Source organism: Petaurus breviceps, unplaced genomic scaffold (genome assembly GCF_028583685.1).
Source record: "Petaurus breviceps papuanus isolate PSGF00001 unplaced genomic scaffold, PetGlider_PUasm1.0 98, whole genome shotgun sequence".
Taxonomy (NCBI): Eukaryota; Metazoa; Chordata; class Mammalia; order Diprotodontia; family Petauridae; genus Petaurus; species Petaurus breviceps.
This window is the reverse complement of record NW_027187460.1, coordinates 50,439,830-50,463,298: the sequence shown is the minus strand read 5'-3', so window position 1 is coordinate 50,463,298 and position 23,469 is coordinate 50,439,830. Positions and strand designations below refer to the sequence as shown.

Sequence of the window (23,469 nt, the reverse complement as noted above, 5' to 3'; positions counted from 1 at the left end):
GGACAGTATTCACTCTGTCTGCAGGACAGTCTCCAGACCCCTGCAACAACAGCACTGTCCTTCACCAGTGGACAGTATTCACTCTCTGTCTGCAGGACAGTCTCAGGAGCTCTTAGCCAACAGCCAGGTTCCAGGACTTCTTCAACAGAACTGTCTTTCACCAGTGGACAAATCTGGCAAAACAACATCAAAAAAGACAAAGTACCAGCAAAACAGCCATGTCTCCTCAGTCCTTGGCAGCTCAGGGGGCAGGTCTCAAAAGTCCAGGGTGATTCAAAGCGGCACTCAACAATCCACTCAGTCTCTCTCTGCCTCCACGAGGTGCTGCTTCCAAAAAGTTCTTCTGCCTCTCTCTTGTCTCTCCAAATCTACATCACCAACTCCTCCCAGTTCAGGACTTTCTTTTCACTTCAACAAGTCCATCCCACAGGTGGGATTAACAAGCTCTGGGTTTTAACACAATCAGTTTGAAAACCAAGCCAATACAGGGGAATCTTTAATTGCCATTACTATCACAGCAAGAATACTTGAAAGTCCTCTATTCCACTGAATGACCATATTTTCCCCTGAAACATGATACTCAGTTTTGCTGGGTAGGTGACTCTTGGTTTTAATCCTAGCTCCTTTGCCCTCTGGAATATCATATTCCAAGCCCTTCGATCCCTCAGTGTAGGAGCTGCCAGATCCTGGGTTATCCTGATTGTGTTTCCACAATATTCAAATTGTTTCTTCATGGCTGCTTGTAATATTCTCTCCTTAATCTGGGAATTCTGGAGCCTGGCTATAATATTCCTAGGAGTTTTCTTTTTGGGATCTTTTTCAAGAGGTGATCGGTGGATTCTTTCAACCTCTATTTTGCCCTCTGGTACTAAAACATCAGGGCAGTTTTCTTTGAGAACTTCCTGGAGGATGATTTCTAGGTTCTTACTTTGGTCATGGCTTTCAGGCAGTCCAATAATTTTTAAATTATCTCTCCTGGATCTATTTTCCAGGTCAGTGGTTTTTCCCATGAGATATTTCACATTGCCTTCTATTCTTTCATTTGTTTGGATCTGTTTAACAGCATCTTGATTTCTCATAAAGTCATTAGCTTCCATTTGTTCCAATCTAATTCTGAAGCAATGATTTTCCTTATTGAGTTTTTGAGATTCTTTTTCCATCAGGCAAATTCGGCTTTTTAAGGCATTCTTCTCCTCATTGCCTTTTTGGGCCTCCTTTGCCATTTCAGTCAGTCTGTTTTTTAAGGTATTATTTTCCTCAGTCAGGCTGTTGACTCTCATTTCATAATTTTCTTGCATTGTTCTCATTTCTCTTCCCAATTTTTTCCTCCACTTCTCTTATTTGGTTTTCAAAATCTTTCTTAAGGTCCTCTATGGCCTGTAACCAGCTTGTATTTTCCTTTGAAGCTTTTGGTGCAGGAGTTCTGACTTCACTGTTTTCTTCCTGTTCCATGCTTTGCTCCTTTTTGTCCCCAAAATAGGAATGTAATGTTGGAATCTTCTGTCTGCTTTTTTTCCTTTGCCTGCTCATTTTGCCACTCAATTATTAGACTTTTGGGCTTTTTGCCACAGTAGGACTCTGCCACCAGACAGGGGAGCTTTCGTCCCAAACGCTGGGGTTTTCTCAGCTGCCAGTGGTATTAGATGGGTGCCTTCTCTGAGGTCTCCACATGCTCTGGCAAGCTGGACACACACCCCAGGACCTCCACCCTAGACTGTAATCCAGATCCAAGCAGGTTAAAGCAAGAGCGATTACCCCTCAGACTGGTGCTTGGTACCCCTACACTCTGCAGGCCAAGAGCTGAAGCCACCATGTGGCGCTGGCTGACTGTGCCTGCGTCTCAGCAGCTTTTCACCCTGGGGGTAAAAGCCACGCACTCCCACTTACTGGTCCCAAAGTCCAGACTGTACTGACCTCTCACTTTGTCCTTTGTGTCTATGTGTTGATAAATCTGGAAACGGCCACAGCTGCTGCTGATCTGGAGTCCCTCTGGCCAGCGGCTGGTCAGGCCCGCCCTGGGGCTAAAGCCTCAGCGTGGGGCTGGGCTCGGCTCCCAGAGCACTGTGCTGGATTCCTGCTGGCCTGCCAGGCTGTCCTCAGCTGGAGGTTAGCTTCTCTGTGTCATTTTGTGGGTTCTGCAGCTCCAAAGTTTGTTTAGAGTCCCCTTTTTACATGGATTGGGGAGGGTGGAAGCCGGAGCCGCGGGAAGGTCATGCTTCTACTCCGCCATCTTGGCTCCGCCCCGACCTTTATTCTTAAGAAAGCTATTCATCTACAGACAAGCATGCTATTTTTCACTTTCTGGTTTTTTCTTCCTTTTCTTCTTTCTTTCTCTCTTTTTATTGTGGTTCTAATTTTCTGCCATAAATTGACTAACATGGAAATAAGTTGTATATGTTTACATATATATAACTATGTCATATTCCTTAACATCTTAGGGAGAGGGGAGAGAAGGGAGGAAGGGATGGAATTTGGAACTCAAAACTTAAAAAAAAACCCACAATAAATGTTAAAGATTATTTTTACATGTAATTGGGAGAAAAAAAATAAAGTAGTATTTTTTAAAAAAAGAAAAGCTATTCATCAAATATTTTTTCATGGTTCTTTTTGGCCACATGATACTCACAATATTCTTTACCATGCTCAGATTACAAGTAATAAGGAAGGTTGCCTCTTACAGATTGACAGAGAACCAGGGATTATACTGTATCAAGAACATTAATAAATGAATTCTCCTACTACAAAATTTCTTGAATAACTTACACTACTTCCTCCAAAAGTTCTATTACAAATTCTCAATGTAATGTGAAGGGAACTCATGCTCTAATAATATGAAAAGATTTTGACTATTAAACTTCTGATAAACTATATATCTGCTAATGTAGAGCCTAACTGAATATAGATTCATGAGGAGAAGACTGACTGACTGATGATAAAATATTTTGACATTGTCCTCTCTTAGTTTTTATGGCACTGCTGTCCTCTGATTCCCCATGTACCTGTCTGATCACTTCTGTGTTTCCTTTAATGGATCTTCATCTAAGTCATGTCCCCTCACTATCCTGGTCTGCTCTATGGTGTTTACTCAGTAAGGGCCACTGTTCCACTGTCTCCACAAGTGCTAGTGTTCCTCTCAGCCCTGCAACAATGACCAACAAACACTGCTCCTTTATGACCAAACACAGGGACTCTCCTCTGCCCTGAAACTGTGACCCAGAACTGCATTTGGGCAGTAGAGTTGACAAACACTTCTCAGTGTGATCTCTTTCTGACCACTTATCCCACCCCCTTACCATTTCTGGGCAGAGAGCTCTGGAAGTTGTTGATGCCCATGTTGAAGCTGCCTCCAAGGCTCACTTTTAGCTAATGCTGCAGCTATGTGTACTCCTAGCAGGCTCCCACCCAGGTGTCATAGACTTTCCTGATGACCTAAGTTGTCTTAGGCTAGAAAAATGTCTCACTGACATTTTGTTGGCTCTACCACTCCAGAATTAGATATGAGGTGTCATTGTAGAGTTGTTTGGAGGGGAATGTTAAAAAAAGGAGGAGAAATGGGATAAATCTATCAACATTTTTATAATGGCACATTTTCCATAGTAATATTGGCAGAACTTCCATATTTGAATGCTACCACCTCAGTTTCCAATGTACTGTATGAGGCAGTTACCATAGCACTTTAAAAAGTTGACATTTAAATAACTGCTTAAAATTGACTGAATACATACAAAGTCTTTACCAGAGGTCACAGATTTAAAGGAATTTTTAGATCAATTTTCAACATATTTCAAAAAATAAAATTATAATTATCATAGATTATGTTTTTAGAGGGAAAAGTAACCAAGAAGACACCTGTGATTACCAAATCCTCTGCCTACTTCCCTTTCTCTATGGAATTTTTGTGAGAATAGTTTAATCAGGCATCAAGCATATTCTTTATGAAAATATAAAGAAGCAAGAGGCAAGAACTTGCAGTGAATTTTCTATGGTAGAAACAAACAACTGCATTGAGAATATATGATCTAACAATACCAATTTCATAAATACTTTTCAAAAAAAATTTTGACTCCCCAAAAAAAAGATATGTAGACTTTCCTCAAACAAAATATGTCCCATAAAGCATTCAAAGTTATATATGAAACTGATGAATACAACCTTGGAAATAGCTATGTTCAATATTGCCATCAAATAAGGCATGAAACAAGAGTCATATAATCACCTTATATCTCTGCCATTGGCATCGAAGATGTGCTTTAGGGAGTTGAATTAAAAGAAATTCCTTAATGGTGGCTATATTTTCCAAATGATCTGTTCTAAAACTACCAATTTCATCAAACTCTTGCATGCTATAAATCCTCCTTAGTGAAATCCACAAGAAATCAAAAGAGAATGGTCTAGCCATCAACTCTATTCCTTTAATGTTTATAAAGTACTTTCTTTTCATTATCGCATTTTATTCTCACAGCAGTGATATTAAATTATGCTTCTTTTACAAAATAGGAAACAGACTCAGTGAGATTAAATTATTTGGCCTGAATTTTATAACTGTGTATCAGAGGCATAGATCTTGCTAACTTCTAAGACCAAAATTCTTCATATCCCGTGCTATAGGGTATTTCATGCAAAGGCATAGATGTATGCCATGCATAGGTAAAAAAAAAAAAAAGAATGTAAAAATATATAGAGAGGCAAATTATGTATTTGTAATATATATTACAAAATATATTCTTAATCAATGAAAATGACTAATACTTCTATGGGGGGAAGAGGGGAAATTATAATTTTGTTTTACAGAGAAACCTGGCCATGATTTTGTCTTACAGGGGAAAATTACAAGATTGAGTTTGTACTGAATGACATCTGGGTGGAATCGAGGTCTTTCAGCTTGCCAGTGCAGTCCAGCTCCAGCAGCAGTGATAGCAAATCATTAAATATGGGTTCAACTGCTCAGAAAGTCACTATTGTAATTGGATGTTTATTAGGGGGAAGACTTCCCTTAGAAATATTTATGACTGCTGTTTTGATTCTGAAGGAAATTGTAGGTAAGTCTTTTTTCTCTCTTACAAAATATTTCACATATTATAGACTTTGAACATCCTTTTAAAAAGATGAATAACAAAAAACATTGAATACTTACTATGTCCCTATCTTCAAGACTATGCTAAGCCCTAGGAATGAGATTGGGGGTCGAGGAGGGGAGAAAGAGAAGGGCCGACCAGGCATAGAGAAGAAGAAAATATGTTCCCTACTCTTGAAGAATTAACAGTTTCGTTGGGAAGACAAGGCATACGTGTGAAGTCTTAAATAACAATTGAAGGCAGTGACAGTATCATATTATGTACAGTGCAGTTCAGCATAGGATGTCATTATTGTGAAGTGGAATACTCAGTGAAGACCTAGTAGAGGAAATGACATTTCAGGTATAGAATACAACATGGATAAAGGTGTAGAAATGAGAATAATTTATACGTGTTCATAGTGATGGAGCTGATGGGGTAATGAGACTCCTAAAATAAGTCCTTGAACTTTCTCACACATTTCAGCAACCCAGCCCCTGAACCCAGTCCCTGGCATTCCCCTGAGCCATCTGGCCCATCCCAGTACTATCCTTTTAACTATCCTTTCACTGTGACCCTAAAACTTAACTCCTTAGTCACAGTCTGTACCTAGCCCACCCCAGGCTTTTGCCTCTCCTTAATCCCATCCAGATCTTCCTACAGTCTTTTTCTATATAAAAGTGTCAGTCCCATCCTCATCAAATTCACAGATTTACTAGAAATCTTGCCTGCCCAATCAGTGTATAATAAAAGCTCGCTACTGTGACTGAAAGAAAGCTTAAGTCATTGAATCCTTTCCAGACAGACCCATCCTATACCCTTGTATTTTGGGGTTCCTAGTAATGCCAAACTGCATCAATAGTACAGTAAATAGAAGTCATTTTAGTCAGGGAATAATAGGAATTAAATTTGCAATAGAGATTAAAAAATTAAAAGTTGGAAAGTATTTTGGGTTATGACTGTGGAAGTCCTTGAATGTCAGGCTAAGGATTTTGATTTGAACCTTTGGATATCAGGGAACCATTGAAGTTTTTCAAGATGAGGAGAATGGGGTATAGACAAAAAGAAAGTAATGATCAATGAAGATAATATGGTAGCAGTATGCATAATTAGTAGACTAGGAAAAGACCAAAGACAAGGAAGCTAGTAACAAGTCTATGACAGCAACTTTCATATATTGGGCAGAACTTAGGGGGACAGGAGAATGAGTCAAAGATGATTTCAAGTTTTCAAGTTTTTCAATGTTCACAGGAAAATAATTCTTCTTTTAACAAAAATATGAAAATGAGGAGATTTTGAGGGTGATTCATTTTTTTTAAATTTGATTTCACTTTATTCAATTCAGTCCAGTGTTCCAGGGCATCAATATTTTTTCCCCCATCTTTATTTATTTATTTATTTATTTTTAAAATTAATTTGTTTGTTTCCTTTTAGTTTACAGGATTCAATTCCACAATTCCTTGAGTTTCACATTTTGTTCCCTTCCCCCTCCTCCCCACCATGGCAGCATATAGTCAAGTATAAGATCTGTAAATACTTTCACATTATACATTAGTCAGGTTATAAAGACAGATTGTATCAGATGGAATGAAAAATGGTAAAGAGGACATAAAACCAAACGAGAGAAGGAAAAAGATCAGGTATTTTGCTTCCACCTGGATATAAACTCAGTTCTTTCTAGTTCTTTCTCTGGATGCACATATTTCTCTCCATCATGAGTCTTTTGGGATTGATTTATATCACTGCATTGCTGAGAAGAGTCCAGTCTATCAAAGTTGGTCATCACACATACGTTGTGTCTGTAATTGTGTACAAATTTCTCCTGGTTCTACTCTTCTCACTCAAAATCAGTTTGTATAAGCCTCTCCAGGTAAATATGAAGACCATCTGCTCCTCATTTCTTATAGCACAATAGTATTCCATAATATGCATATACCACAACTTGTTCAGCCATTCCCCAATTGATGGGCAGCTCCTTAATTTCCAATTCTTTGCCACCACAAAAAGAGCTACTATAAACATTTTTGTACATATGGGTCTTCCTCCCACTTCTATGATCTCTTTGGGATATAACCCTAGGAGTGGTATTGCTGGGTCAAAGGATATGAAAGTATTTATAGCCCTTTGGGCATAATTCCAGGTTGCTCTCCAGAAAGGCTGGATCAGTTCACAACTCCACCAGCAATGCATTAGTGTTCCAATTTACCCACATCCTCTCCAGCATTTGTCATTTTCCTGTTTTTTCATCTTAGCCAATCTGTCTGGTGAGGAGGGTGATTCATTTTTGAAAAGTTGATTTTATTTTTTCCAAAGTGGTGTGAGGTGAGGAGGGATTGCTATTTGTTTCAGTGTAGCAACTAACCCCACTGTTGAAGGCACAGATCTTTTGAAGTATTGAAACATGTGGTACATGTCTAATACTGACATACTGATACCATCTAAGATAGAATCCTTTATGTTATATACACACTTTACACTGGTAGTATTGAGGTTTGGGGTGCTCGAGACCCCAAAATACCGACATGCCAGTTCCTGCTGAATGAATTGGACTCAAGCCTTCTCCTAGACAAAGAAAACAAAGTTTATTAAAGATTTGCCATAATGGGTAGACTCTTAAGGAGCCTAAGCATTTCTAACTCTGTATTGACAAGCAGGCCAGAATAATCTGACACAGACTGAGTCTGAGCCTGAGCTAGATTGAATCCCAGCCCCATCATGGAGGCAAGATGGATCTTATATACAGAAAGATTGTGGGAGGATTTAGGAGTAGTCTAGAGGAGGGTTTTAGGGAGGGTCTTGAGGATATAAGGAGGATCTTGACTAAACTGAGGTCAGAATCCAGGAATGGGATTCAGGGTGGGAAATAACTGAAGGCTACCTGGATGACATACAATAAAAGGCTAGGCTACTTTAAGGGTAACAGATTTGGGAATAGATATTTCCATAGGATCAAAGGTGAGAAGTAGCTGGACAATGGAGGGCTAAGCTAGGTTAAGAGTAACAGAGATTTGGGCCTAGCGATAATGAAAGGCTATGGCCTCAGGCAAATGCCTCATCTAGTGGGAAGATTCAATGAGGTTCTCAGATCCTATACTCCATCATTAACTACTAATATCTAACTTTTTATATCATGCTTAAAGGTTTGTAAGGTACTTCCCAATTATTGTCCAGTTTTACCCTCACAATGACCCTGAAAGATAAGTGATATTATTATCCCTATTTCACAGGTAATGAAATTGAGGTTAAGTAACTTGCCCAGGGTCACACAGCTAATAAGTGTCTGAGGTCACATCTGAATTCAAGTTTTCCTGACTCCAAATCTAGTACTCTATCAAATGCAACACCTAGCTGCCTAGTATGATCTTAACACCACATTTCCAACTTGCTGGCCAGCATTCTGAGCTATTGCCAAAATGGATTGTATCCTTATTTCCCCCACTACTAATTTTGTTCATTACTTTATTGTTGAAAGGGTTTAGATGTTTGTTCTTTCTAAGATCCTGTTATATAAATGTTGGTGATTAATTTCGTTTCCAACCTGGAAATAATTGCTATTCTGTGGCTACCTAGGTAATTTACTATTAGTCATTGTGGTAAAAAATTATATGTTATAAAACTATCAAATAATTAAAATCTCTGTTCTGCAGGATTTTGTATTTTGAATTCATAAGATTTTAGTTTTAAGAGAATCTTTAATTCTAGTTAAATAAACTATCAAGAAAAATAGAGTAAGAACTGAAATTCCTAAGAACCTCTTACATACACAAAACAAGTATGAGGGTTTCTAACTGTACATTTTTTATTGAGCATTATCATATTGCCAGCATAAATATGAAATTGTTGTGACTAAACTTAACACAGGTGTTAAATCACTTTTGAATCAGTATTATTTTTCTATTACAGATGAAATCAGTGAAATAATACAATGAAGAACATGCTGAAAACCTGAGATATGTAAGAAGCCACATTATGATGAACTATTTGGTAACCATAATGCAGAGAAAAAGACAACAGATTTTTTTAAATGTTCAAGTCATTTACCTGTGTAAGATTAAAAAGATGTAAAAATCATCATTTACCTTCAAAATAATCATAGAATCATAGGATTTAGAGCTAGAATGGACATTAAAGATAATCAAACTTTTTAAAGTAACAATCCAAAGATCAAATGTGAAAGTTTCCTTTTATTATGTAGATTATTTTGTATTATAATTTTAAAACTTGTAGAACTCTCTGATTTGGACATGGAAGTGTCACTTTCAAATTCTTGTTCCAAAAGTCATGGCATCATTATAAATTAATCTAATATAGTAGGTCATCAAATATTCATTTAAACCATTCTATCCCAGAGGTCAGTCCTATTCCAGTTTAACTTCTCTGGATCAGATTGAAAGCAGTCTGAAAATGGACATCCATTGGGGGAGCCACATGTTAAAAAGGAATAATAACAATTTACATGGAATCTTATTCAGCAAATTCCAAAAATGTTTGCTTCTTGTTGAAGGGCTATAGTCAATGGTACAGCAGCCATGCTTATGGCAAATTTGGGTCATACACATATGACTTATCTTGCTCATCTAAATCTTGTTGGATATCTTCAGTATCTACTATCATTGTCTCCTAATTTTCCAAGAAGTGTCACTCTGGGGTCATTTAGGACATCAGGGTAAAAGTGGAAAGCAGCTCCTCTATCACTCAACTTCTGTTCCCAGGATGATACCCCTCCCACTCGAGCATGATCTCCTAGTTTTACTCTATTATTAGCATTCTTTAGTAAACTATGTAGATTGAGTATTTAGCAAAGAAAAAGTTTTTCTATGTGACTTTCAACATACAAGAATCATGTCAGAGAGGTGCCTGAATAATGTGGTGAAGAATAATGAGAAATAAATCAGAGTTGGCAATCTCTAACTGCTTCCATCAGCTGACCCTGTCTTATCTGGTGGCTCACCTGTATGCACATATTCTAATTTTTCATATGATACATCAGTACTCGAGATTCTCTTCAAAATTTGATTTCAAAAACATTTCTAGGTAGAAAGAATCTCGTGGGTAGGAAAGGAAGTTGGTATTTAGGTAGCATAACTTTAAGGGCCCCAAGAAGCTTCCCTTCCAAAAATTATTTCTCCTCTTCTGTATGCTACCTGTTATTCCACCATTAAAGAGACATTCCTCTGAGATAAAGAATTGACTTCTCTAAGCATCTTCTTTGAAAATGTAAATAATTTCACTAGGGGTGATGCATTAAGTTGTCATTTAGCATAACTTATTTTATCAGATTTCTTTTTTATAGACCTCTCAAGGTAATAAAAAATGTTAATAACTAGGAAGAGAAGGATAATATTGCAAGTACTTTGCAAGTATTTTAGATAGAGTAGAAAAAAAAGGACACTTGGTATTTGGGGGAAGAACATTTGACAGAAGGCAGGAAATGGGCAGAAAAAAGGGAAGTGAGAAGACACAGGATAAACCTCACCTGCTTGTAAAAAAAAATGTTTAAGAATCATACAATTTAAAATTACAAGGAAATTTAGAAAATGTCTAACCCAAATCTTTCATTTTACAGATGGGGAAACTGAGAAGGGTGAATGAGATTGGGGTGTAACAGTAGCAAGATCAGAAAATAAAGTGGAGTCAGGTTGAAATGAAGTACATACCATGAGTAGGTCACGTATCATATCTGTAACATGACCAGGATAGAAACTATTACCTTATCTCAATTCCTATGCATACTGATTACCAAGTCTCAAGATAGCTAAAGATAAATGATTTTCATGTATTTTGACACTTTCGGTCATTTTATTCTAAAAAAGTTTACCTAATCTCCCTATTCATTTAATTTATTATTTCTATAAAAAGTATGTTTGACTTCTTTAATATCCCTTTGGAAGTTCTTGCCCTGTGGAGGTGGATATAGCATAAAACATAAAACTATAACATCAGCATTTCCTATTTTGTTCCAGCTACCATTTCTCTACTCTGATACTGTATAAAGTTTTATATTACATTTTCCAGCTTTTAAAATTTGTTTATTTTATAAAACAAAATATAATCTTTACAATTAATGTTAATAAGTCTGACAATAAACTTTTTAAATAATAAACATGTATTCTAGGTATCTGTATTGTTTGAATTATTTATTACAGGATTGAGTAAAGAAATTGTTTATAATTGCTATCCATTCATATCAAAGAATGAGGATATACAGGGTATCCAAAAATCTTGGTGCAATTTTAAACTTTAATAGCTTAAAACTTCATTAAGACTTTTGGAACACCTTTGTAAAAGCTTTCAATAATTCCATAAGAACTAAGTCACAAACTACAATGCATTTACCAAATATTAGACAGGAATAATTGCAGAATCTCAGAGTTGAACAGGACCACAGGGGACTTCTAGTGCAATCCACTACTGAAATCTGAATCATGTCTACAACATCCTCAAATGATTATCCAGTCTTTAGCTGAAAACCTGAAGTGAGATAGGCATTCGACTTCTGGATGCCTCTAGGATATAGTAATTTTTTTTTCCTTTATCAAGATGGAAATTTCTCTTCCATATTACAACTTTTCAGATATTTGAATATCTGAGATCATGTTACACTTAAATGAGATAATATTTGTAAAACTCTTCACACAGGATCTGGTACAAGGAAGGCACATAACAAATGCTTCTTCCCCCCCCACCTTAATTATTCTCTTTTTCAGGCTTTGATAGTGTCTTACAATGCCTTGTTTCCATACCTTTCACCATCCTGATCACCTCTTATTAATTCCCTTCTTAAAATGTGGGACTCAGACTTAAATACAGCACTTAAGAGGTTGTCTGATGAGGGCAGAGTATCACTTCCCTCATTAAGATAAATGATTTCTACTGATGCAGCCTAAGGTCAAATTAGGTTATTTTATAGTTAGTCATCAAGGAACTTTCAGAATTAATGGACTGAAATTAAGTAGGCTACAAAGTAGAACAAATAAGGAAGTGAGAAGAACCAGAGTAAAGGATGTGATCAGGGAAACATGTGAGTAATAAAGAGAACAGACTGGTTGCATGTAGCAAAGGGCTATAAGTCATAAGCCCAAATTGCTCCAGAGATACCCTTGAACTGACAAGTGAAAGTGAGGCATACCCCCAACATAATGTAGTGAATTTATGGGAGAAGATGGATAGGAGTTCCATAGGATGGGCAGATGTGGACAATTTGTTATCTATATTATTAGGGACAACATACAACTCAAAAAGATTACAGAGCTATTTGAGTATGTGAGAAGTTGAATTCTTAGAGTAACAGCTGCTTTGGAGTATTTAAAATCAGTTGAGAAGTAGATGGCAGAATAGAGGCAGCAACCCAACAGAATTCTATTAATATTCCCCTCTAAACAATGCTAAAATAACACCTCAAATCTCATTCTGGATTAGATCATCAACAAAAGGTCAGAGTGAGACATTTTTCTAGCCTAAAACAATTTAAGAGGTCATCAGAAGAGTCTATGACATCAGGGTGGGGGCCTTCCAGGAGTATACAGAGCTGCACCACCAACAGTGGGCCTTAGATACAGCTTTAACAGGGGCAGCAGCAACTTCTGGACCTCTCAGCCCAGAAATGGTAAGGGAAGTGGAAAACTTGCCAGAAAGAGATCATAGGGAACCCCTTGTTGGTACTGAGTGTTGAACTGGTAGCTGTCTGGCAATTCTATTGTCTATATGCAATTCTGGATCACAGTTTCAGGGCAGAGAATAGTGCTTGTGTTTGGTCATAAGGAAGCAGAGGCCCTGATCACAGTCACAGGGCTAAAAAGAGCATTAGCATTTGCAACTTCCTGGGTAAAGACCAGAGAGCAGACCAGAACAGTGACCACACATTTCACTGGATCACATCACCTCAGAAGCATTGAAATTTACAGATCCCCATATCTAGCACTGAAAACAATACCATAAAAAAGCCTAAAGGTTGGGAGAGTGCCTCTCTAACTCCAAGTGAGCAGAACCCAATTTTACCATGAAGTTCAAAGTCAAGAAAAAGGCTGGGGAAAGGAGCAAACAACCAAAAAAGAATTTGATCATAAAAATCTACTATAGTAGCAGGAAAGATCAGACAAACTCAGAAGACAACAGTGTGAAAACAGCTACAACCAACACCTCAAAAACAAATGCAAATTGGATATAAGCCCTACAAGAATTCCCAGAAGAGTTAAAGAATGCATTAAGTCTCCTGTTGGTGGAGTTGTGAACTGGTCCAACCATTCTGGGGAATAATTTAGAACTATCCCCAAAGGGCTATCAAACTGTGCATACCCTTTGACCCACCAATACTACTACTAGATCTATATCCCAAAGAGATCAAAGAAAAAGGGAAAGGACACAAGGGCAATTGGGGAATGGTTGAACAAGTTGTGGTATAAAAAATGATAAGGTGGATGACATCAGAAAAACCTTAGAAGATCTATATGGATTGATACAGATTGAAGTAAGCAGAACCAGGAGATCATTGTACACAATAACAGCAATATTGTAATGATGGTCAATTGTGAAAGACTTAACTACTCTGTCAAGACAGTTCCAAAGAACCCATGATGCAAAATCCTATCTACCTCCAAAGAGATAACTGATGACCTCTGAGTGCAAATTGAAGCATACTTTTTTTTAGTAACATGGCTAATATAGAAATGTTTTTCATGATTTCACATGTATAATGGGTATCATATTGCTTCCCTTTTCAGTGGGTGGGAAAGAGGCTAGAGGGAGAGAGAGAATTTGGAACAGAAAAAAAAATTTTAATATTAATTTGTTTTTAAATCTGCTGAGAAATCCCACAGCAGAACTAAGTTCCAGAAGCTACAAATACAGATTAAATAGCCTCTATTCCAGTTCTATGAGCTAAGGAACTAACACACTCTGAAAATTCTATAAAAGTATATACAAAACTAAAACACCACAAAATGTCATAGGCTTGGTTAACTTTTTAATTCCTCCTGTTAAAAAAGATTTTTACTGAAAACTGCCTGTTCATATCCTTTGATCATTTATCAATTGGGGAATGATTTGTATCCTTATAAATTTGACTCAGTTTGATGAGGTACGGGCTCTGGGAGCCCCCTTGAGCTCTCCTTGAGTTCTTGAGGTACAGGCTCTGGGAACCCCCCTTGAATTCTGTTTAAATCATCCCATTTGATGAGGCATTTGCATGAGGCCATAAGCCTTACATTGTGGCTGGGCCCAGACCTCTGTTACTAGCCTAGCCCTCCTTTGTTCATCTTCTTCCCACCCTTGAACCTATCAAAATATCAATCCACCCTTGCACTGGCCTAATCCACCATTGTCTGTAGTCCCCAGGTATCCTCCTGCAACTTCCCACCCTTAATCACTCATTGACCTCATATGACTTCTGAAGACCCTCCCCAAACTCCTCTTCTGGACCACCCCTAGATTCCTCCCACAACCTTCTGTATATAAGATCCCATCTTCCCTCCGTGTATGGGAGAGTGCCATAGAATGACCTAGCACAGACTTAAAAGTGAACTTTTAATAAACTTTACTTTTCTTTGGCTGAGAAGACTTGAGTCGAATTCATTTGGCAGGACCTGGCATGTTGGTATTTTGGGGTCTCCAGAACAACCCTAACCCTTTTTATGGGTAACCTCTTCAAGTTCTCTGTATATTTTGGAAATTGAAAAGGATATACACATCCAGAGAAAAGAACTACAGAGTCTGAATGCAGATTGAAGCAAACTATTTTCTCTTTTGTGTTTTGTTTCATTTCTTCTTTCTCATTGTTCACTCCATTAGTTATAACTCTTCTTTACAACTTGACTAATGTTTAATGCAAAGGTATATGTAGAACCTATATCAGATTACATGTTGCCATGGGAAAAGGTGGGAAAGGACAGGAGAGGAAGGGGGAGAACATTTGGAACTTAAGGGATTGTGGAACTGAACATTGCAAACTAAGAGTAAACAAATTTTTCAGAAGATTTTCAATTTTTTTTTGGAGGGCAATTGGGGTTAAATGACTTGCCCAAGGTCACATGGCTAGTTTTTTTTATGTTAAGTGTCTGAGGCAGGATCCAAACCCAGGTTCTCCTGACTCCAGGGCCAGTGTTCTATTCACTGTGCCACCTACCCACCCCTGATTTTCAATTTTCTAATGAGACTTTATCTCTGATTTAATCATGGAAATCAGTTGAGGAAAGCATCTCAAAATATGTCCTATAGCCAAAATTTTGAATAATTTCTAGTTTCGAGATTCTCAGGTTTCTTCATGACTATCAGATTTTTGAACTATTGTAGAAGCTACCCTTAACTTGAGTCAGCTGGGTAGCACAATGGATAGATCACTAGGTATGGAGTCAGGAAGATCTCAGTTTGAATCCCATCTTAGACACTTAACTAACTGTGTGACCCTAGGTAATTAACCTCTGTTTGCCTTAATCCATTGAAGAAGGAAATGGAAAACCACTGCAATATCTTTGCAAAAAAAAAAAAGGCCCATGGACAGTATTGGCATGCTGTGGTTCACAGGGTCATGAAGAGTCAGATGCAATTGAACAACCCCTCACTCAGTTTTGATAGAAAAATTCCCATTTTCAAAAAAAGGTGAATTTTTAATTTAATAACATTCAAGTAAACCCCTCTGATCTTCTGGAGCAGATCCCATGGAGCTGAACTTGCATTCTGGTCCCTTCCAGTGAGCCAAATGCTCTGGTTCCTTGCTAATGCACCTGCAAGACTAGAGACTCCTAGAGGCTCCCATACAGTCTTTTCATGTGTGACTAGGGATTGTGTTAGACAACTGACAACTAGAAAGGGAAATGCTATCATTGCACATATTCCATTCCCCAGGAGGCTCCTAAGTTTTATAGAAAAACTCTACTTCTTTCTCATTTAGCCTCTTTCTGATTTGGAACACTTCTACCTTTTACTATCTGCCAAGGAAAGGGAAGGAATTTTTCTCACTTCCATCCAGTATCCTTGTCTGCCCACAGCTTGTGTATATGGCAATAGTGATAAACATGCTTGATTAGGTGAGCGTGAGAAAGAACTTCAAGACCCTGGCTTCCTCTTCTTTGTGTTTCTCTCTTCAAACATTGTTAATAGTTAACTGAGCAGAAATCCTGAAGATGTGTATTTGTAAGCCTTTAGGACTACTCCCAGTTCCAGAAGTCCAGAGTATCTGTGTGCTGGTGCTTCCTGTAAGAATACAATTTTCTCATTGAAGATGTAACATTGCCAGGAGCCACTGTTAGAAAGATGTGGCGATGCTCTGGTTGGTCAGCAAATCTGAGCTTTGTGAGTTTCTCAGGCAGAGAAGACTGGGGTGAAAATGCTTATCAGACCCACAAAGTGCCTTTACTTTTTTAAGGATTATGATTGGTGTGATGAGTTACTCCTTGATATTTTAAATATTTGTTAATGTGTACTTATATGTCTTTTATGTTTTAATAATGTCTTTTATGGTGAGGAAATAAATGTCTCTCCTGTATAAGTATACTTTGTTTACCGAATGCCTTTTCTAGAAGGGACTCTGTTAAGCCTTTGGGGGAGGCCATAGAAATGAATGATACCTAATATTTAAGAAATTTTCCCTGGAACACCAAGGTTGTGGCAATGAGCCAGAGAGGATGAGAAAAAAACCTGACTCCATGTTTTTAGTTAGACTCTTCCAGAATTTAACCTAATCTATGTGAGTACAGAGCTAGAGCACCTTTCCAGAAGGGTAAGAAACCCAGATGCAAGAAACTTCAATTCACATGCTGACTTCTGTTGCTTGATTTTAAAGACACCAGAGATAATTATTTTATTCTTGCTATCTAGATAGTCCATCTTCTTTTCTAGTGATATGTCTTTAATAATATCTTTTACATCCTTAACACTGGCTGCCCTGGCTCCCACTGCCTTAAGCCAAGGTATGTTACTTCACCTTTCCCTTCAAAGTTTTCTGCTACCCTTAAGGGAGTTTGAGATATTAAAGCTCTCTATCAAAGGCCCCTACCTAGGGGACCCCTACTAACACCTTGCAAGGTGTTCTTGCAAGTATAAGATATGGGTCCCTATACCTAATCCCCTTTAGCCACTAACAGATTAGGTTTTACAAAGGAATATTTACTTCCATAATATATTACAAAGGAATATTTACTTCTGTAATGCAAACATACTCCAGAACATGTGGGAGGCATAATTCCTAGCCTCCCTCCCCCCCCCCCCCCCCCCCCCCCCCCCCAGTTCCTCCTCCCTATACCATCTCAGTCTCTGAGGATGGGAAAGAGATTAGGCTCATAGTTTGGTTTAGTTCCTATAGAGCACAGTACCAAGATTTAAATCCAAAATCCCACACAGGCTCGAGTGGGTGATTGGTCAACATAGCTTCTCTGGACTTCTTTGATAAATTAGCTTACTGAAATATCATACCTGGAATTCTGGCCCCAAAGTCTCCATGACTGAAACTCCTGAGTCTAACAGGGATTGCAGACTGCCACTGAAACCAATAACAAATGAAAACAACAACAACAACAGAAATAGAAATATAAACACCTCAAACTCATTTCTTAGACCCATGGGATAAAATAAGGCGAGGAGAAGTTATCCGACCTTCTGAGTTCCATTCATAATACTAGCATTAGGAATGAACTATACATCATCTTGATGCTCTGGACACAGCAAGAAGCAGGAAAAAGCACACAGAAAAGAGAATGAGACTATTCCAGTCTGGTAGTTATAAAGACTCAGATGACTACAGAGCTGGCTTAAAGAACCTTTTCTCATCTATGTGGTAAGGAACTTGGAAGAGGCTATTCCCGCCCATCTGGCAGAGGAATATGGAAGCAGGCTTCCTCCACATTAGGTGATCCAGACATGCTTATAGGTCTTGTTACACACAATTTCTTTCCTCCAGGTCTCCACTGGTAACTTTCTGCAGTCTACGTTACAGTATGTATCTTTCAATTGACCTTTGTCTTATCTGTATTTATTAATTTTCCAGGAATGTGGTATCTTAGGAAAAAAAGTGGACTTTTGTGGCAGTGAGCAATTAAAAAGCATAGAAAACACTGCATAATTATCCAAATGTAATCCAGTCCAGTTGTTGAGGTTTAGGGTTTCAGAGTGCTTGAGACCCCAAAATAACACACAGGGTCCTGCCAAATGAATTTGACTCAAGTCTTCTCTCAGTAAAAGTAAAGCAAAGTTTACTAAAGATTTGACATAATGGGTAGACTCTTAAGGAGCCTAAGTATCTGTGAAGCTTGTGATGACAAGCAGAGCAGAATAATCTAACACAGAGTGAGTCTGCACTAGATTACTCTCAACCCCCTCATGGAGGCAAGATGGATCTTATATACAGAAAGATAGTGGGAGGATTTAGGGGTGGTCTATAGAAGGAGTTTGGGAAGGGTCTTGAGGAAGAATCTAAGGAGGATCTTTGATGGAACTGAGGTCAGACTTTAGAAATGGGGTTAAGGGTGGGAAATAGCTGAAGGCTACCTGGAGATGACAGACAATGGAGGGCTAGGCTAGTTTAAGGGTAACAGATTTGGGTATAGATATTTTGATAGGATCAAGGGTGGAAAGTAGCTGGACAATGGAGGGCTAGACCAGGTTAAGAGTAACAGAATTGGACCTTGCAATAATGAAAGGCTTATGACCTCAGGCAAATGCCTTATCAAGTGGGAAGATTCAGAGTTCAGGGGGTTTCCCAGAGCCTGTACCCCATCAGTCACCTCCTCTTAATTGTGGCTATCTATGAGCTATTTGTTAACAGATTAGTCTAATGGTATAGCTATTTAAGAAATAAGTCAATAAGTTTTTATGAAATGCCTATTCCATGTGCTAGAGACAAAATACAAAAGTGAAGTAGTTCCTCCTCCTTATGGAGACTATATTCTATTGGAGGATAAAATATGTTCACAAGTAGTTCAGTGCAGGATATTTAAAAATAAATTTTAAAAAACAAATATAAATTATATATTCAAAATAAAAATAAATAGATATTTTAAAATAAATATAAATGACTAGGTGGGGCACTAACAACTGGGGGATTCAGGAAAAGTCTCGTGAAAGTGGCATTTGAACTCTGACTTGAAGGGAACCAGGCATAGTTGAAATGGGAGAGAATTCTGGCATAGGGAAGCATCTCTGCAAAGACATAAAGCAAGAAATCATATATTGTGGTCAGGAACAGCAAGTAAATCAGTTTGGCCAGAGTGTAAAGTGTCTGAGGGCAGTAATGATAAGGTACAGGCTCTGGGAACCCCCTTGAACTCTGATTGAATCCTTGGTGTGCAGGCTCGGGGAACTTCCTTGAGCTCTCCTTGGATCTTTCCACATAGGGTATTTGCATGAGGCCTTAAGCCTTTCATTGTGTCTCCGCCCAAACCTTTGTTACTAGCTTGGCCCTCCCTTATCCAGCTAGCCCCCACCCAAATCTGTCACACCCTTGAACTAGCCCAGCCCACCATTATCTGTAGTCTCCAGGTAGCCTCCAGCAACTTCCCACCCTTAATCACTCACTACTGGAGTCTGACCTTATTGACTCCTCCTGAAGACCCTCCCCAAACTCCTCCTCTAGACTACCCCTAGATTCCTCCCACAACCTTTCTATATATAAGACCCCATCTTGCTTCCATGTGGTGTGAGAGCAGCATAGAATTTCTGGGGGGGGGGGGGGTGGCTAGGTATCACAGGCCCATGTAACCTTGAGCAAGTTACTTAACCCCAATCGCTTTAAAAAAAAATTTTTTTTCTAGGGGGAAGGCCAGAGAATGATCTAGCACAGACTCCCTCTGTGTTAGATGATTCTGGCCTGCTTGTCCAATGCAAGGCTCCTTAAGAGTCTACCCATTATGGCAAACTTTCAAAAACTTTGCTTTTCTTTGGCTGAGAGAAGACTTGAGTCAAAATCATTTGGCAGGACCCAGTGTGTTGGTATTTTGGGTCTTGAGCACCCCTAACCCTATAGGTCATCATTTTATGATGGCCCTCTTCATTTTTATGGTTCCCTGATACCAGGAAACACTACTGATCTCAAACTCTTCTCCAGCCAGGCTTGGAAGGTATGTAAGCCTCTCTCTCCCTATTCTCTTCTTGCTCTCCAAGTACCTTGGAGGTGATTTTTTTGTGTGTGTTTTTTGGGCCTGACCTCTCAGGTCCCATTAGGTAAGACAGCTAGTCTTGTACTCAGCCTGACACTCTGAGATTCTCAGTCCAGTTTGATCTTGTTGGAGAACATGGACCTAGGCGCAGCTTCTGAAGAATGGAGGACAAGGACAGATGCCCCATCCAGAAATGTAAACCAGATTCTTTCAATTCTTTCCATGCTAGGGAACTAGGAAAACTTCAGGTACCTTTTTGTGGGCTTTTTATCTTGTATGTTTTTTGAGGCTTACTCCCAAACCTTCCTTTATGGAGGAAGGGACTTTTGCACCCCTAACCTTTTAGGTCATTATTTTATGATGAACCTCTTCAGTAATATGTAATAAGCCTGGAGACATATGCTAGAGACAGATTATAAAGAGGTTTAGATGCCAAAAAAGTATTTTATCCTAAGGCGATGGAGAGCCACTAAAGTTCCTTTTACTTTAGACCTGTATTTTAAGAATACCAGTTTGGTAGTTCTATGGAAGATGTTCTGAAAAGGGGAAAGTTTTCATACCAATCAGGAAGCTATTGGAATAGTCCAGTTGAATAGCGATGAGAGCACTGAACTAAGATTATTTGTGATGTAGAAAGAATGGGAAGAGGGGCGGCCAGGTAGCACAGCGAGTAAGAGCACTGGCTCCAGTGTTGAGAAGACCTGGAGATCAAATCCCGGGCTCAGACACTTAGCATCCACCCAGAAACACCTGGCCGTGTAACCTTGAGCAAGTTACCTAACCCCAATTGCTTAGGGGTGGTCAGGTGGCTCAGCGAGTAAGAGCAAGTTACTTAACCCCAATTGCTTTAAAAAAAAAAAAAAAGAATGGGAAGGCGGTGGCTAGGTGGCACACTGAATAGAACACTGGCTCTGGAGTCAGGAGGACCTGAGCTAAAATCTGGCCTCAGACACTTACTAGTTGAATGACCTTGGGCAAGTCACTTAACTGCTATTGCCATGCCTCCCCACCCAAAAAGCAAAAAAAAAAAAAAAAAAAAAAGAGAGAGAGAATGGGAAGGATGTGAGAGATGTTGAGGATGTGGAAATGACAAGACAGCAACTAATTGAACATGGGTTTAGAGTAAAAAGTTGACAACGACTTTATGGTTGAGTACTTAGGATACAGAAAAGTTAGAAGTAATAACTTTCAAGTGTTTGAGATGTGAGACATTCAGGTAGAGATATCTGGCAATTAGTTGGAGATGGGATGGGAATTCAGTAGAGACAAGGACTGAATATATAGAAATTGTAGTCTTCTACACAGAGAAAATAGTTAAATCCATGGGAACTGATAAAATGACCCAGAAAAAATGAAAAGAAAGAAGGGCCTAGAATAAAGTGCAAAAGAAAGAGAAATGATGAATAACCGATTTGGGGGGGGGGGATCCAGAATTTTCCCCCTTTTTTCTAAAGTCCTGATTTTGAAAGTTGAGTGTCTTGAAAAGTATTACTGATAATGAGATTGAATTTAGACCCCACCCAGGCAGGGAAGTCATTTGTGCTCTCTTTGATTTGGATGGGAATAAATTCTTTGAACAGATTGCCCAAGGCTGGGGGTAATTTAAGAAGTAAATGACATGATCAAAGTTCAAGTCCAGCCCCTCATTGTAATATTAATTCTCTCATTAACTGTTAACCAATTAGAATTGATTGCCACCCTTGGGAACACCCCTCTTCCAATGGGCATATAAATCTATGAGCCCACTGCCATGATTGTCTTTGTCCTAAGAGAGATGGTCAAACAATGATCCTTTTATTTAAAAAAAATGCTGGCATTAATAAAATGATTAAATTACCCAGAAATTATGTCTCTCAAAACTTTTTTTAAGTGCCACAAGAGTATGAGATGGAACATTATCGATAGGCTTACAAAGGAGAAGGATGTCAGTTTAGCTTTAAATAGTCACATTTATAATCACATATACTACCATGTGATTTTAGTGAATACATTGAAGACACCATCACTAAGGAGAAAGCTTTCAAAGTTACATTTTTCTCCCACTGAGTCAAAGGCTTTTAAAAATATAAATAAACATTTGGTTATATGAATTAGAAAAGCTTTTGTAGGAATAAAGCTAATGCAACTAGAGAAAAAAGGAAAATGGATTCTGTAACAGTTATTTCTGATAAGCTTCTCATCCAAGATGTATAGACTACTAAGAAATATACAAGACAAAAGGTTTTGTTTAAAGGATATGAGGAAACTTCTCAAAAGAATAATTGAAAACTGTTAGCAAATATATTATGAAAGAATGCTCTAAATCACTGATAATAAAAGAAATTCAAATCAAAACAACTATGAAGTTTTTATCTCACACCAAGAAAACTAGCAATAATAGTACATGGGAATAGGAAATGCTAGGGGAATACAAAACTACAGATACACTGATGTATTGTTGGTGGAGCTGTATTGTTGATCCAAACGTTCTAGAAAGCGACTTTGAATTATGTAAAGAGAGTGACTAAAATACCCATATCCTTTGATCCATAGGTTGTACTATCTAAAGAAAGTCGCCACATACACCAAAATATTTATAGCAGAGCTCTAGAAGCAAAAATATGGAAACAAAACACATGTCCATCAAATAAAAGATGGCTAAACAATTTGTGGTACCTGAATGTAATGGAATATTATTGTGCTATACCAAAAAATGTATATAGGAAGGTGTGTGAACAGATATCAAATGAAGTAAACAGGGAGAAAAACAACATTAAATTATCATGACTGCATAAATAGAAAGTATGACACTTGAGACATAGTTTCTGGGTAGTCATTTTATTAATAATGCTAGAATTTTATTAATAAAAGAGGTCAGTGGCACTTTCAAATGCCAAAGAAGAATCATGGGGTGGACTCACAGTTTATATACCCTTGGGTGTTATTGAAGGTAGCAATCAACCCTGATAGTTATCAATTAATGAAAAGAATGAATATTACAATGAGAAGCAAAAACATTCTAATGAAGGGCTGGAGGATATAACTTTGTGTCTTTTACTTCTAAATTGCTCAGCCTTGGGTAATCTAGTCAAAGAATTTATCCCCACCCAAACTTGAGTAGAACAAGATGGACAGGAATTTACCTAGATATGATGGCCTAGGCAGGGTAAATTTTTGGCAAAGGTCAGTAAGGTACTTCAAAGGCTGGGCTTTGAAACAAGGAAATAGGATAAGGAAAAAGCCTGGATCTCCCCCTAAACTGGTTATTAATAATTTCTCTCAAAAGAATAACAACTAAAATAAATGCTATGTTATTATTACCAAACTAGGCCCCAGAGAGAAATATAAAAGGA

The 23,469-nt window shown here is 38.2% G+C and overlaps 1 protein-coding gene across 1 annotated transcript in view; it reads left to right on the top strand.

Annotated features, from left to right (window-relative positions):
• The window catches only part of PKHD1L1 (PKHD1 like 1), a 222,093-nt gene extending 210,937 nt beyond the window's left edge, over positions 1-11,156 (top strand). Inside the window, exons 77-78 of the mRNA XM_069081363.1 lie at positions 4,821-5,039; positions 8,958-11,156. Coding sequence (XP_068937464.1) covers positions 4,821-5,039; positions 8,958-8,983 — 245 coding nt within the window. The 3' untranslated portion in view covers positions 8,984-11,156. The remainder of the gene's footprint in view (positions 1-4,820; positions 5,040-8,957) is intronic.
• Positions 11,157-23,469: the final 12,313 nt, after the last annotated feature.